General features: G+C 45.1%; 1 protein-coding gene across 2 annotated transcripts in view; it reads left to right on the top strand.

The window, feature by feature from the left end:
- The window catches only part of GAREM1 (GRB2 associated regulator of MAPK1 subtype 1), a 195067-nt gene extending 181132 nt beyond the window's left edge, over nucleotides 1–13935 (top strand). The window contains exons 5-7 of one of the 2 annotated variants that reach the window (XM_040984704.1): nucleotides 11258–11424; nucleotides 12534–12536; nucleotides 12701–13935. In XM_040984704.1, the coding sequence (XP_040840638.1) occupies nucleotides 11258–11424; nucleotides 12534–12536; nucleotides 12701–13595 (1065 nt within the window). In that variant the 3' untranslated portion in view covers nucleotides 13596–13935. The remainder of the gene's footprint in view (nucleotides 1–11257; nucleotides 11425–12533; nucleotides 12537–12700) is intronic. The other variant, XM_040984703.1, reaches the window with a different exon arrangement.
- Nucleotides 13936–14978: the final 1043 nt, after the last annotated feature.

Raw genomic sequence — 14978 nt, 5'->3', positions numbered from 1 at the left:
ATCATAAAGGTGGGTCTGCTTGCTATATCACACTCACCTCCAGTGATGTATTTCCTAAAGCATTGTCAATACAGAAACAAAAAGTACCTCTCCTACCCTGAAATATTCCAGAATTTTCCTTAGTGGTTGTTTACAATCTCAAGCCATGTGATTTTTGAACAGCAGCTCCACAGCTGCCCTGCCCCCACCCTGGGCCTATGCCAGTAGATGTTAGCCCATCAACTAAGGAAGCATGTAGCCCCCTCAGCTAGTATATTTCTGAATTTGTGCCTTCCACTTAGGAGCTCAGCAACCACTGCTATAAAACTGCCCTTTTGGAACCAATGCAATGGCTCAATAACTAATATTCTCCCTCCACTGGGATCCCATATGGGTGCTGCTTCAAGTCCCAGCTGCTTAACTTCCCATCCAACCCCAAAGCTTGTAGCCTGGGAAAGCAGCAGAGGACGGCCCAAAGCTTTGGGACCCTGCATCAGCATGGGAAACCTGGAGGAGGATCTTGGCTCCTGGCTTCAGATTCGCTCAGCTTTGGGAATTGCTGCCACTTGGGGAATGAACCAGTGGATGGCAGATCAGTCTCTCTGTCTCTTTCTCTCTGTACATCTACCTTTCCAATATAAATAAATAAATCATATAAAAAAGAAGAAATTTTCCCTTTTCCCCCAAAAGGAAAGCTGAAGACTCTTCAGGAAAGAATGTGTCATAGTCAAGTGTTTGTTTACCTCTCTGAACTCATTGGTCCACTTTGTTGTGAGGAGCAATGATTCTGCCACAGGACATGCGTAGGGAGTTTCTGAGTTCTGATAAACAAAATCTTTTCAAGAAACACTGTCACACTAAAAAGCTTTCATTCCTACACAGTGCTATTTTGTAGATACTCGGTGCCTCTTTTATTTCTTATATTCTTTTAAATCCCCATGAATAATTTAGAAAAGCCATAAGAAGTAAAAGCAGTGAGTTCATAAGTAATAAATATGGACTTCTAATGGTGTGCAGTTTTTGACATTTTGTTTTACAAACATCCACATCTAACTTTTCCAGTCATGCACTTACAAACTTGGTATGATGAACACATTTTAGGCATTCTTTTTAGCATGTAGCTCTTTAGCAAGATCTTGTTGTCTGTTTTACACAAATGATTGGTCCTTCATCCTGTGTCTGATTCTTTTCTCACTGAACAGTAGGGAACACAGAGGGGGAAGGAAAGGTGAGTGTCTATTTCAGTAATCAGGAAAACGAGTTAAACTTTTCTGCATTGTGTTCTAAAGCCCCAAAAATAGCCCATTTGTTTTTTAACCAAAAATCGAGTTGGGTTTGACTTTTGGCTGTTTTACCTAGATGCGTGAAGCTGTCCAGAAACATTTGATCTTTTAGGTGCATTTCATCTTTGCCTTAGCTGTTGGAGGACAAGCCCCGCTTGGACACTTCGCTGGCTCTCTGTGGCCAGTGATGGCTTGACAACAACGAACAGTAACAAAAAGCATATGTCTTTTCTCCATCTTCTTAGGTGAAAGGGAAGAGCACAGGATCCCATGTCCATTTTCATTTGACCTCCAAGTTACATGCTGGCATGCATGCACATCTGTGGCACAATTTCTGTGTCTCTCCATGCTTTAAAAAATTAAAAAACATAAAATAAGCATGCCTTTCTCAATCTGATATCCTTTTGTCACGACTAGCCAGTGTCTAGGAAAGAGTGTGATCTTGTCCTCACTGACTACTCTTACCTCCCCGCAAGCTGCAACTTAGCAGAACCGGCTGTCTGACCCCCCATGCTTGACTCCAGCCTCATCTGCTAAGCTCACCAGGGACCTGTTTGCTGTCACATCAGGTGCATCTCCTCCAGCCCTTTGCTTGGCTTGCTAGAGTCTGTTCATTCACACCATCATCCTCCATAGTCACCCCATCTCTCAACTTCTTACTGTCATCTGGTCATGGCTACACTCCTTGAGCATCCAGAAGTCTCAAGGTTTTCTGTTTCTGTGTCTCTTCTCCTGTCTGTCTTTAGGGTGTCAACCTTCCACGTCCTTCCACCACAGTCTTAGTGTCATGGTAGCTTTGGATTTTCTCTGTAGACAGAATATTGAACTGTTTGACTTTCCTTCTGATTAGTGGCACCAGGGTATGTTGTCCCACCCACACTCGTAAACCACAGCAGCAGCATCTGGTGTCCCATTGGACAATCTCAGTCTGTCTTTCCTAGAACTCCCTCCATAAAATTCCCCAGGAGTTGAGTGTCCTCCTACTCCCTTCAGTAAATTCGTGGTGCCCCCGTGTACTCTTGTACGTACCTCTGTTGTCACTAGTGTGTATCCCACTTGTGTTTTTTTTTCTCCCTTTCTCACACACATATAAGCAATTTTATGAGTGTCTTATTTTTGTATACTTAACCCAAGCTCAGTGATCCCATTGTAAGAAATCACATGGATTTGATGAGCAAATAAATAGTGACATGGAATTAATACCATATTGAGACAAATGAGAATGCAATGGCCATATTCTTTAATTGGTAACAGAGGAAATGGACCTACCCATGACCCAAGCTGTTGGTTCCAGGGACAGATGCTTTTTACCACATACTTCAGTTTCCACTTTCAGGTGGTTTCAGTGTATTAAATGGCTGTCTCTTTAATATACCTCCGTTGCATTATGCCCTGTGAATCTGATCACAAGAGAACTTTGTTACCACCTTTTGATAAATCAGCTTTCTACTTCCCCTGGGAGAGCAGCCAGCTACATGAGCCGCAAGGGGAGTTGTATTGACATGGAGGTAGTGTGTCTCTGATTCCATCAGAATTGAATCCTTGAGCATTTTAGAAGAGGCAACGGCTTTCTGAGAAGGAGCAGGCAGGAGAGGACTGCGCTAGAAGTCGAGCAGATGCATGGTGAAGCTGCACGCCAGGGAACTGTGGGTGAAGCCAGGCTCTGACAACAAGTGGAGGCGGCCCTTCAGGCTGTTCCTCAAACCTCATTTGTACTCACGGGCTGTGCCTGTGGCCACAGTGCCTGGAGCCACTCTGTGAACACACAAGCTTCTAGTAACCAGAAATCGCCCAGACAGGCAAAGGTCAGCCCGTCTGGGGTGAGTGGCAACGCCCACCTCAGCAGAGGCAGCTCTTCCTCCTGCTGTTGCCAGTTCAAGTCCAGTCACACTGGAAATAAGTAGGAGGACTTCAGTCCACACAACTCCACGTGGTCTTTTTTTCTATCTTACTGTTTGAAGTGAGAGCACTCTGGAGATGGCTGACAAAGCCACACCTCTCTTGGTTTGGAAGTACAATCATTGTCATTTTTACTGCGTGGTATGTCAAAGTGTAGTGGAGATGAAGGCGGAGTTGCTGCCAGATCTGCAGGCACCTTTTTTCTTTTCTATTAACAAAGGAATAGCACCAAGCAAGATGAATTTTCAGTAATTTCTGCACAAAATCACAAAAGGCATTCTATGTTCTGTGTGTAAAAACAACAGTACCTTTCCGTTATTTGTAGTAATATCTTTTAACCTCTGCCTGACATCTCATGTGACATATCTATGCCAGAGGCGACAGATCAAAAAACTCTGCCTTTTTCATGGCAGTAATAACCATTTTCACTCCCGGGCTAATTACATATACATGTAGAGTAAGTAAGTATCACAGTGGCTAGCATATGCAGAAATAGGGATCTGGCTTGGTCCCTACATGGAATGGTCCCAGACAGCACCTGGCCTTCAGGGCTGAGCTGTGAGCCAGCGATGTTTCAATGGGGATGGTCAGCGGAAACCTCAGGTAAGAAAGCACAGGGCAGGTGCAGGTGGCACTGAATGTACTACTCTAGATGGACCTGCATATTCACGGAGAGGAATACAGAGGAAGTAACGAGGGAAGGGTGTGGCAGCCAGGCCACAGGCCGGTCTTTATCCAGTAAGCCAAGGGGGCCTGCTGGAGATGGTCAGGAACATGTTGAAAGCCACATGCTGAGCTCTTAGAAGGAATGTACTGAAAATGCAGCACATCCATGTGAAATCAGATATGAAGGGAAGCTAGAAATTGTGATAGGCTGTCCATTCTTATGAATCGCCTTTTATTGTCAGATGAAATGCATTGAAAGCACAGCCACCTTCATCTTGGATGTAAATGTCCCATTTGAATCAAAGTAGGATGACTGCTGTTCCGAGGGTGTAAGAGACAGGAAGACAGACAGGAAGCAGTCACCCTTTATAACTTTCAGATCCCAAAATGAGTATGTTCTGCCAAGCCATAGAATTCTTCCCATGAAACTCGAGGAAATGGGACACAGGCGCAGCCAGTCCAACAAACTGGAAGTAATGAAACCAGTTAGAGGTTTGCTAGCTGGGCCATCACTGTGTCCCCCCCACTAAGAGCCATTGCACCACCTGCTGGGTCAGGCACATGCCACTCACTTTGTTCCTCGAGAGAATGACAACTGAAAAGTCTTTTCATGGACAGGATCCCTTTTAAAGCAAAGGTCTTTCCAGATGACTTTACACAGCTATACAATCTGTGTTCCTATAACCCTGGAGGAAAAGCTCTCTGGCCCCAGGTGCTTGTCTACACTGACATCCTGTCTTATCAGAGTGAGAACCACAAAGGCATGCGCGTATTAGCTTCCTCACTCATCAGGGCTCCTGTGGTCACCTCAGAAGCTTTTCCACACCAAGCCTGGAACCTCCAAACACATCTCTCTCTTCCTTTCCCTGTACACCATGGGGACCTAGTGGGAAGTCCTCAGGACAGCCCAGGGCTAAGGAACCTTGGCTGCCAGGACATGGTACGTTATAGAACAGGAAGAAAGCCCTTCCCTTAGATCACATCGTGTGCTGATGGCTTCTGCTCTGAATTCCAAGACCTGAAACTAAGTGTGTATAAGGAAGTTAAAAAAAAAAAAAAAGCTTTATTTAACTCAAAAGGGTTACAGAGAAAGAGAGAGCTTCTGTCTGCTAGTTCACTCCCCAAATGACCACAGTGGCCAGGGCTGGGTTGATCTGAAGCCAAGATCTTCTGGATCTCCACAAGAATACAGGGGTCCAAGGACTTGAGCCATCCTCTGCTGCTTTCCCAGGCCATAAGCAGGGAGCTGAATTGGAAGCAGAGCAACTAGCACCCACATTGAATGCTGGCACTGTAGATAGAGGATTAGCTCCACTGCACTGGCCCCAAAAGGGTGCTTTCAAAATCTCACAAAAAGGGTCGGCACAGTAGTGTATCAAGGTAATCCTCTTGCTCCAGAATCCCATATGGGCACTGGTTCGAATCCTGGCTGCTCCATTTTCGATCCAGCTCCCTGCTAATGATCTGAGAAAACAGCAGAGGATGGCTCGATTCCTTGGACCCCTGCACTCTTGTGAGCAATCCAGAAGATCCTGCCTTCAGATCAACCCAGTCCTGGTCATTGTGGCCAATTGGGGAGTGAACCAGCAGCTGGAAAATCTGTCTTTCTCTCTCTCTATGTATATAACTCTGACTTTCAAGTAAAATAAATGAATCTGAAAAAAAAAACCTTATATAAAAATGAAATTAAAAGATAATTAACAATAACCATTCATTTTTCTTAAAGTTTTATTTACTTGAGAAAGAGATCTTTCCCACGCTGGTTCATCCCCCAAACAGCTGCAATGGCTGGGGCTGAGCCAGGAACTTCGTCTGAGTCTCTCACGTGGGTAGCAGGGCCCAAGCCCTGGAGCCATTGTCTGCTGCTTCCCCAGGTGCATTAGCAGGGGGCTGGATAGCGTGGGGCTAGTGTTCCCATGGGATGCCAGCAGTGCCAGCAGCAGCTTAACGTGCTGTGGCACAGTACCAGCTCTCTCATATCATAAATTGACATCTCAGGTACGTAGTCTAATGAAGTGTCATATCGATAGACTAATTCCACAATTTAGAAAATTCTAAATTCAGCATTTGCCAGGTTTCCCTCTCTTTCCAGTATAACCCATGATTAAGAAGCAAAAAATTATCTATTTTTAAACCTAAAAGTGAGCTGGCTGACTCCTCCCATTTTCTCTGATTTCAGTTGCTGAAGCATCATTAATACCATGTTCACCATAATGAGATCACAGCCATCTAGCCCATGCTGTGCAGACTTTTCCTAAGAGGGGAGAGAAACTCAGCCACTATGTAGATCACCAGCAGGACAGGAAGCACAGGGCACAATCCTATTCTGCCCCCAAAAGCCAGGGAGTAGGATGACGCAAACCAGAACTCCAGCATCCTTTTTGGACCATTTTGGATCCAATGAAGATCCCACAGTGGGGTGAGATCCTGTCCCACAGCCCCTTCTTATTCTGCAAGCCCCACTTTTCCCTAGATTTGCAGAGGTCAGCTGCCAGAGCCTGCCCAACACCCCTTCCCTCCTTTGTGAAATCTCAATAGGAAGAAGGCCACAGGTGTTAGGGAAGAAATCTGTTTCTCTGAATATTTAGTTTTAGCCTAAATAGCTTCTCCAGACTTCAGGCAAGGCGGGGGCACACAACAGCATGGTGGCTAAATCCTCACCTTGCACAGGCCAGGATCCCACATGGTACATGTCCTGGCTGGTCTACTTCCCCTCCAGCTCCCTGTTTGTAGCCTGGGATCACAGTTGAGGACAGCCCAAAGCTTTGGGAACCTGCACCCACGTGGGAGACCCAGAGGAAGCTCCTCCTATTCCTGGCTCTGTAGCAGCTCAGTTCCAGCTGTTGTGGCCACATGGGGAGTGAGCCAGCAGATAGAAGAGCTTTCTCCCTGTCTCTCCTTCTCTCTATAAATCTGATCTGCTTTCAAATAAACATAAACAAATCTTTTTTTAAAAAATTCTCTCTTGGCAACCCAGCGGCCACTGTGACTGGGCCGTGGTCCTGCAGGTCAGCCCCAGCTCCAGGAAGGAAGGCAGCCATGAAACTTTTTAGACCACCTCATTTTGCCTAGCTTCAGTGCTCCCAGGCCACCCTAGGTCGTGTGACTTTTGCTACTGGCTGGTTTTCCATGCCAAGTGATCAGGCATGGAGTACGGGTTAGGGGCGCAGTCAAGCTGTCAAAAGGTACAAAGTCATCCTGTAAGCTCATTTCATGTTGTCTTGAGCAAAAGCTTGTCTGCCAAGAAAATGGGAGCTGCCTCTTCCATTCTGTTACCCTCTAACTGCTTGAAAGAAAGGAGTGGAAGGCAAAAGCGGGGAAAAACTCAGTGGGAGCTTGTCCTAAAAGCAGGGGAGGGCATTAAAGCTCCACATTTTTGACAGTCTCAATCAGCTCTGGGGTTTTTTTTGCCCTGGTAGTTGAGGGTAGACCAGCAGAACTAGGTACAAGCTGCCCCCTGCTGTCTGATTTAGTAAAGTGCATGAAGTGTGCACTTCTATGTTTTGTGGGTTTGTTTTTTGTTTTGGTTTGGTTTGGTTTGGTTTTTAAAAGATTTATTGTATTTTTATTAGACATTCAGATATACAGAGATGAAGAGAGACAGAGAGGAGGATATTCTGTCCATTGATTCACGCCCCAAGCAACCACAACGGTCAGTGCTGAGCTGATCCGAAGCCAGGAATCCTGAGCGTCTTCCAGGTTTCCCACACCGCTGCAGAGTCCCAAGGCTTTGTGCTGTCCTTGACTGCTTTCCCAGGCCACAACACAGGCAGGGAGCTGGATGGGACGTGGGGCCATTGGGATATGAATCAGTGCCCATATGAAATCCTGGCTTGTGCAAGACGAGGACTTTAGCCACTAGGCCACTGTGCCAGGCCCAAGAGTGTGCATTTGAATGGAAAATGTGTTTTAAACACCAGAGGTGACTGGGAAGCAACGGGGTCATGGTAGACAGGCTCCCCAAGCCAGGAATGTCACAGTCCACTTCCAGCCTTGCCCATGTGAAGAAGCAGAGAGGGCAAGAAACTACTTCCTCAGAAAATGACAGGATTTAGATTTGGGGAGTTGCAAAATTTCGCCATTTACAACTTGGTTTCCCATAATAGCTCCTGGGACAGTAGGATCATCCAGGAGCTTGTTAGAAATGCAGTTTCCTGGGTGCCCTGACCTAGGCTCTGCAGATTAACAGGCTCTATCAGAGTTACCATGCAGCTTTACAGAGGAAAACTTATTTAAGGTTTGTTGATTTACTTGAAACTCAGTTAGAGAGAGAGACCTTGCAGCTGCTGGTTCACTCCCCAGATACCTGCAATGGCCAGGTCTGGACCAGGTCAAAGCCAAGAGGTTCATCTTTTGCTTCTCCTAGGCCATCAACAAGAAGCTGGATCAGAAGTGGAGCAGCCAAAATACAAACCGGTGCCCGTATGGGAACAAGACCTGGTGCCTGCATAGAGTGCTGGCATCCCAGGTGGTAGCTTTGCCCATGATGCCACAACACCAACCCCCATCCGTGAAAAGTTAGGCTTGGAGAACACTGGTTGCCCATCCTGCTGGTCTGTTTGATTTGAGCAGGAACAGAGAAGACCAGCAGGTCCCATAAAGGTGGTGTGGGAAGAGGATGGATTTCACAGTTTAACCCCTGGAGCCAAATGGGGCACCATTTTGTGCAGGGAGACAAAAGATATGGGAGAGGAATGCACATGCATGCACTGAGCTGGGAGTGAATTCATTTCTGACTTGGTGAACTGCAACAACGTAGCATCCTACAGGTTCCACCCAAGATATGTCCGGGCAGCTCCCAGACCTGATGACCAGGAGATCAGGAACTCTAGTATTGCACATCAGGTGCCATTTTGTATACTATGGCAAAAGCTTTAAGACTGCAGGGACAAGAGTGAGCTGCACATGCAAACTCACGGAGCTCAGTGCATTGCCTTGGTCCCACGGGGAAAATAATACCAATTTTGGCATTGTACGGGTCAAAATAGGTCGGTGTAGCCCTCAGACCTAATAGCCAACAGGTTCCAGCAAGGTCAGCACCACCAACAACTAGCTATATAGGACACCTGGTGTCTCCTTAATCCTGGGACCTGCTCCAACCAGAAGTGGGAGAAAGTTGTACAGACAATGTTGCAGTCTTAGCACGGTATCACAGGAATTGGAGAGTGGTGACCCAAGAGCTGGGGCTACAGAGACCATGGTGGAAATCTAACATAAGAACTTAGACCTGGAACTCACTGGAGGGAATGGCACAAGTGACTGCAAACAAACAGTTACAACCACAGGAAGTAAAATTGAATTGTAGACCTATGGGTGACACAGCTTAGAAACCTGCCCCAAGGAGAAGAATCTGCTAACCAGAAGTACAATGACCAAGAGCAAAAGAAGAGACAAAGACACAATAAATATTACTGAAGACTTTCCTGCAAAGGAGCAGAAACTTTTGGCAACCTTAGAGTTAACTGAAGAATACATTGAGAAAATGGGGGATACAGAATTCAAAACACTTGTTATAAAGCTTCTTATCAACAATAAGAAGCACATAACATAGGAGTTCAAGGAATTTAAGGAATATGTCACACAGGAAATGAATCAAATGAATGCTGATATATCAAATGAAGAATACAGTGGAGCGAATTAAAAGCACAGTGGAGAGTCTCCAAAATAGAATGAAGCAAGCAGAAGAAAGAATCTCAGAACTGGAAGATATTTCCTGTCACCAGGGGGAAACAAACAAAAAACTGGAAGCAGAGCTGGGTAAAGCCCCCCTCCAAAAAAAAGGTATTCAAGAATTGAAAGACATGATTAAAAGGCCAAATATAGGAGTTAAAAGGTACAGAAAGAGAAACTGGGTCTAAAGGTGTATTGAATGAAATAAGGGAAAATTTCCCTAATCTAGAGAAAGAATTGGGAAACAACATCCAGGAGAGGCACAGAAGTCCCAAAAGGCTTGAGCAAAAGCGATCTTTACCACAACACATGATAATCAAGCTCTCTTCCATTGAACATAAGGAAAAGAGTCTTAAATGTGCATGTAAAGAAATCTATTGACATATAAAGGAATGCCAATTAAATTCACAGCTGACATCTCACAGGAAACTACAGGCTAAAAGAGAATGGAGCAACATATTCCAGATTTTAAAAGAAAAAAATTGTCGGTCCAGGATAACATAGCCAGCAAAGCTTTCCTTTGTCTTTGAAAATGAAATAAAATCCCTCCACAGTAAAGAAAAGTTAAAAAAATATGCCTCTTCCAAACTTGCCCTATAAATGATACTTAAAGGTGTTCTCTTGACAGAGAAAAGGATAGCACCCACCAAAACCAAAGGCAAATATGAAGAACATCCCAGTAAAACAACAACAGAAGACTAAAACAATTAACAAACCTTTGCTAAAGTGACAGGACTAAATTACCACCCATTCATATTAACCCTGAATGTAAATGGCTTAAACTCATCAATCAAACATCATAGATTAGTAGACTGGATTAAATAAACAAAACCCGTCTATTTGTTGCCTACAGCAGACATACCCCACCAACAAAGATCAGGGGAAGCTATGTCTCATGGATTTTGATTTTTTTTTTAGTTTCATCTCTTCAAAACAGTTTCTCATTAAATTCTTCAATGACTCATAGATCATACATTAGCATTATTTTCTCCAAGAAGGTTCTTGATTTTCTTTTTCATTTCTCCAGTGACACATTAGTCATTCTATAGCATGTTATTTAACTTCATGGCGTTTTTTGTTTCTTTTTTGCTTCCTGTTGTTGGTTTTGTTCTGTGGCTTTTCATTTAAGGGAATGTAGTAACTTGTCATGGAGACTGTCATATCCAGTAGCAGATTATTTTTCATGGTTTTGTAAATTTCTATTTTTCTTCTTGTTGTTGATTTTGTATTGTATCTTTTCATTTAAGGGGATGTATAGTAACTGTGTAATGGAGACTATCCTATCCAAAGCGAGGATACAATGCATCTCTACTTCCAGACTAAAGATGGACTCCCAGTGAAACTCTTAACTGTATCTTGACAATAGGATGCTGTGCTCTCTGCCATTGTCCATGTCTGCAATGATGGACATATGACTGTTTATGAAGAACTATGCTATAGTAATGATATAGGGGAACTCAGTGGGGTGGGTGGGGAAGAGACTTGAGAAGATGGTAAGGGAAATTCCAGGGCCTATGAAACTGTTCCATAAAATGATAATAATAACATTAAAATTTTTTTAAAAAAACAAAATCAATCTTTTGACAGGCATCCAAGTTCATTTCTGGCAGCCTTTGTGTGGGCCCCTCCCATCTTCTCTCACACTAGCCTCACCCTTGCCGTGATGTTGGCACATGATCAGTGCACCTGACAGGGTCCAGCTGGGCCCCAGTGGCCATGTCAGTCCCACTGCTAAGCTGTAGTGTTCTTTTCTGTACCAGGTCAAAGAAGAATGCCGGCTCCTCAACGCCCCACCTGTCCCACCCCGAAGCGCCAAGCCTCCATCCACAAGCCCCTCCATCCCTCCTCGCACCGCCAAGCCAGCACGGCCGCAGACTCGCTCTCCCAGCCCCACCTTGTCCTACTACTCGTCAGGGCTGCACAACATGTAAGTCTTATGGACAGGCCCTTGGCCGCCTCAGTTCCTCCCCTGGTTCCCGAGAGTCTTTTTCAAGGTCACCAGTACCTCGCTGGGTAGATGGGGAGAAGTTGTTTCATGATTGTATCAAAAGAGTATGCTGTGGTTCCTGTTGGTTTTGAGTTCAGAGGAAAGGGCTGGTGTCCTGGGAAGAAAGGCTGCCCCAGGTAACCGAGAAATACAGTAGTAAAACCAAGTGGAGACTCAGGCGATCGCCCTTGAATACTCCAGCATTTGCTAGGCAGTATCCAGTTCTTCCCACTGGGGCAGCACCCAGGCCTCCTTCACTGCCTCACCTGGCTTCCCCTCCCCTGCCCTCCATACTGCTACAGGACAGCACAGTACCTTCCATTGTCGGCAAGTGCCAGCACTTTTTGAAAAATGCAAATCTTTCATATGATTGAGTTAAGCTCTACCTTTCTCCATGTAACCTTCAACTATTGTCTAAAGAAACAGATTCCCCCTCCGCCCTGTTCTCATGGGCAGCCCATGATAGTATGACATTAGCTTTGATATATGATGATTCTATGACATACTATGATTCTCCTCCAGAAGCAACAGCCTCGGTTCCAGGGGTTGTTTCCACTGTCTGCTCCCCTTGTCAGCCTGACGCCCACCTTGCACACACAGTGCTTATGCTGTTGCTTTTGCATTGTACGGGCTAAAGCAGCTCTTTTTTCTGTAGGTATTTTTGGTTCTCTGGACTTTGCAGTGTCAAGGCTCCTGTCACTCACTGGTAGAGAAGCCAGGCATTTATGGGAAGTGTTTCTTCCTGTTTCAGACTTGCAGGTAGAGGCAGTGTCACAGGTAATGGCATGACCAGCAGGAGGCACCCATCAACCCTCTCTGAGTCCAACCTGACCCCACTGCAGACACCACGGATTGATCTTGACACCTGTTGGTGCAAAGCTGCACGTGGCCTTCGAATTTCTCTCACCATAACGATGCAAGCACCTACTAGCAGGAGGTGCTTTTAGCTGTCTTGGTTCCTTCTCTTCTGCGCTGCTTTAAATCCTTAGGTACTTAGTCATCATTGTCCAGGTATTTTGTTAAGATTCTTAGAAACCTGGCAAGGTTAGTAGGTGCTTTATTGAATGATGAGAAATCCTAAACTTTCTTTTTTTCAACTGTACTCTTACACTTGGAAGTCACATCTGTTGGTAATGAAAGGCTTAGGATTCAGTCTGTTTTTTTTTCAGTGGTGATTATTTTCTGCTGACTGCCCTCTCTGTTTCCTTTAATACAGCGTCACTAAGAGCGACACAAGTCCTTCAGAAAGTGCTCCTGTGTCCTGCTATCCATGCACCCGCGGGAACACAGATTCTGTGGATGTGAAATCCCCGTTTGGGAGTCCTTCCACGGAGGCCTTGGCCTCCAGGCTCTCGTGGCCCAACCACTACTCGGCAGCATCCGAGAGCCAGACCCGGAGCGACTTCCTGCTGGATCCGAGCAGGAGTTACAGTTACCCACGACAGAAGACGCCAGGCACACCAAAGAGAAACTGCCCAGCACCCCTAGATTTTGACAGCTGCGAGCCCCTGAGCAGCACCCCCGGCCCAGGCACAGCAGAATTCAGTAGTGGTGTCTCCGGCTGTCCCAAGTCAGCCAGCTACTCCCTGGAGAGCACGGACGAGAGCACCGTCCCAGCTGGCATAGCAAAACAGAGTGTCTCATGCCCTGCCTTACCGCCCAGGGCTCCAAAGCCAGTGGAAGAGAAAGCCGCCTCGGAAACACCTCCCTTGCCTCTGAAAATCGATGGTGCTGAGGAAGACCCCAAGTCGGGGTCACCAGATCTCTCGGAGGACCAGTATTTTGTTAAAAAGGGCATGCAGGACATCTTCTCCATCTCCTACCCATTTTCATCCCCATTGCACCTGCAGCTGGCGCCCAGGTCCTGTGGTGATGGTTCCCCGTGGCAACCACCTGCCGATCTCTCGGGACTCTCTATAGAAGAAGTGTCCAAGTCGTTACGGTTCATCGGTTTGTCTGAAGACGTCATATCATTCTTTGTCACTGAAAAGATTGATGGGAATTTGCTTGTTCAGCTAACAGAAGAAATCCTCTCAGAGGATTTCAAATTGAGCAAACTGCAGGTGAAGAAAATAATGCAATTCATTAACGGCTGGAGGCCCAAAATATAGCCAAATAACCCCAGCTAGCATGGGACGGAACTGATCAGTGTGCGTGCTGGAAGGGCTGGGCTGGGACACAGTTTCTTGTTTTTGCACTATAAACCTTCTCTGTAAATAAGGATAAGAGAACCTTACTATGCAGATTACGTTTTTGAATGGTGAACAGGCTATTTTGTACATCAATAAAAATGTTGTACAGAACACTTACAGGTGTGCCTTGTACGTCACTCAACAGCTGCTAGAAGGAAAAAAGGAGGCATGTTCAGAGAAATCAGTTACCCAGGTAGGTTTATGTGAGAAAGTGTGATATTTATTACAAAGTAGCCAAAGCCGAAAAACATAAAAATCTGAAAAAAAAAAACTTCTGAACAACAGTTCCCTTCTTTGGAGGGAGCTGACTTTAGACAATTAACTATGTGCTCTGTGCTCTGTCATTCGGGTTGTTTAATGCTAGTTGTATTACTCTGTGCCTGAAAATGTTCACAATATGAAATGACACTTCAGTGTTACATGCTTGGTGGGGATCTTTTTCTCAAGAGGCGTTTGGCAAAAGTCATGTGTTTATAGAGGATATGTCTTTAAAAATACAAATTTCTAGGGATTTCCTTTCACACAAATTGTTCATGAGCACCGTGACTTACCTGTAACCACCGCTTGATTGTATGAGGCAGAGAAGCAGCAAAATACGCATGTGGATGTATATCTGCAAGTATTGGTTCAATGTACACACAGAAATGTTGTCGACTGAATTTTGTAATCTGATATGTTAGAGGACATCTGCTCACTTCCATAGATCCGTTGAGATGGGGGACCATTGACTAGGTTGATTTCTCTTAGGAATAGTGGATAGGATGGCTCAAAGATTCTCAGAACCCAGTCACAAGAAACCTTATATCATGGAAAACTTGCAAAAAAAAAAATAATAAATCCAGGAAGGGCCTGTGTTCAAGATGTAAGCTTGGTCGTCAGCCTGACTGGGATTCTTGCCTGTTCACTCCCGTGCTGTTGTTTGGGGAAATGGCAGTCTCTGTTGAATTTTAATTCTCGAGTTGAAGGTTTAGCCCCTGGTCTGATTGTAAGAACTCTGAAGAACATTGGGGTGTGTCAGGTCCCCTCAGCATGCTTCATGCAACTCACAAATCCGATGCACCAGCCTTTATTATTGTGTGTGCTGCATCTGTTGAGTAATTCTAAACGTGCAAATCGGAGTACTTGTGTATTTTGTAAATTCCTTTCCTCTCTCCCAAAGAAAATACATTATTATCATTCCAAGTATCCCAAGACATTAATCTGAGATTTTTGTGTGTGCTAAATGTGATTAAATAGTCTAAAATATCATGGTCTCTCATCATCATTCCTGACTTTTGGAAGGGATATAAATCTTAGAAGAAT

The sequence above is a fragment of the Ochotona curzoniae genome, unplaced genomic scaffold (assembly GCF_017591425.1).
Source record: "Ochotona curzoniae isolate NIBS_2020 unplaced genomic scaffold, NIBS_Ocur_1.0 contig_43, whole genome shotgun sequence".
NCBI classification, from domain to species: domain Eukaryota; kingdom Metazoa; phylum Chordata; class Mammalia; order Lagomorpha; family Ochotonidae; genus Ochotona; species Ochotona curzoniae.
The sequence above is the reverse complement of the archived record's forward strand: the minus strand, read 5'-3'. Positions and strand labels throughout refer to the sequence as shown.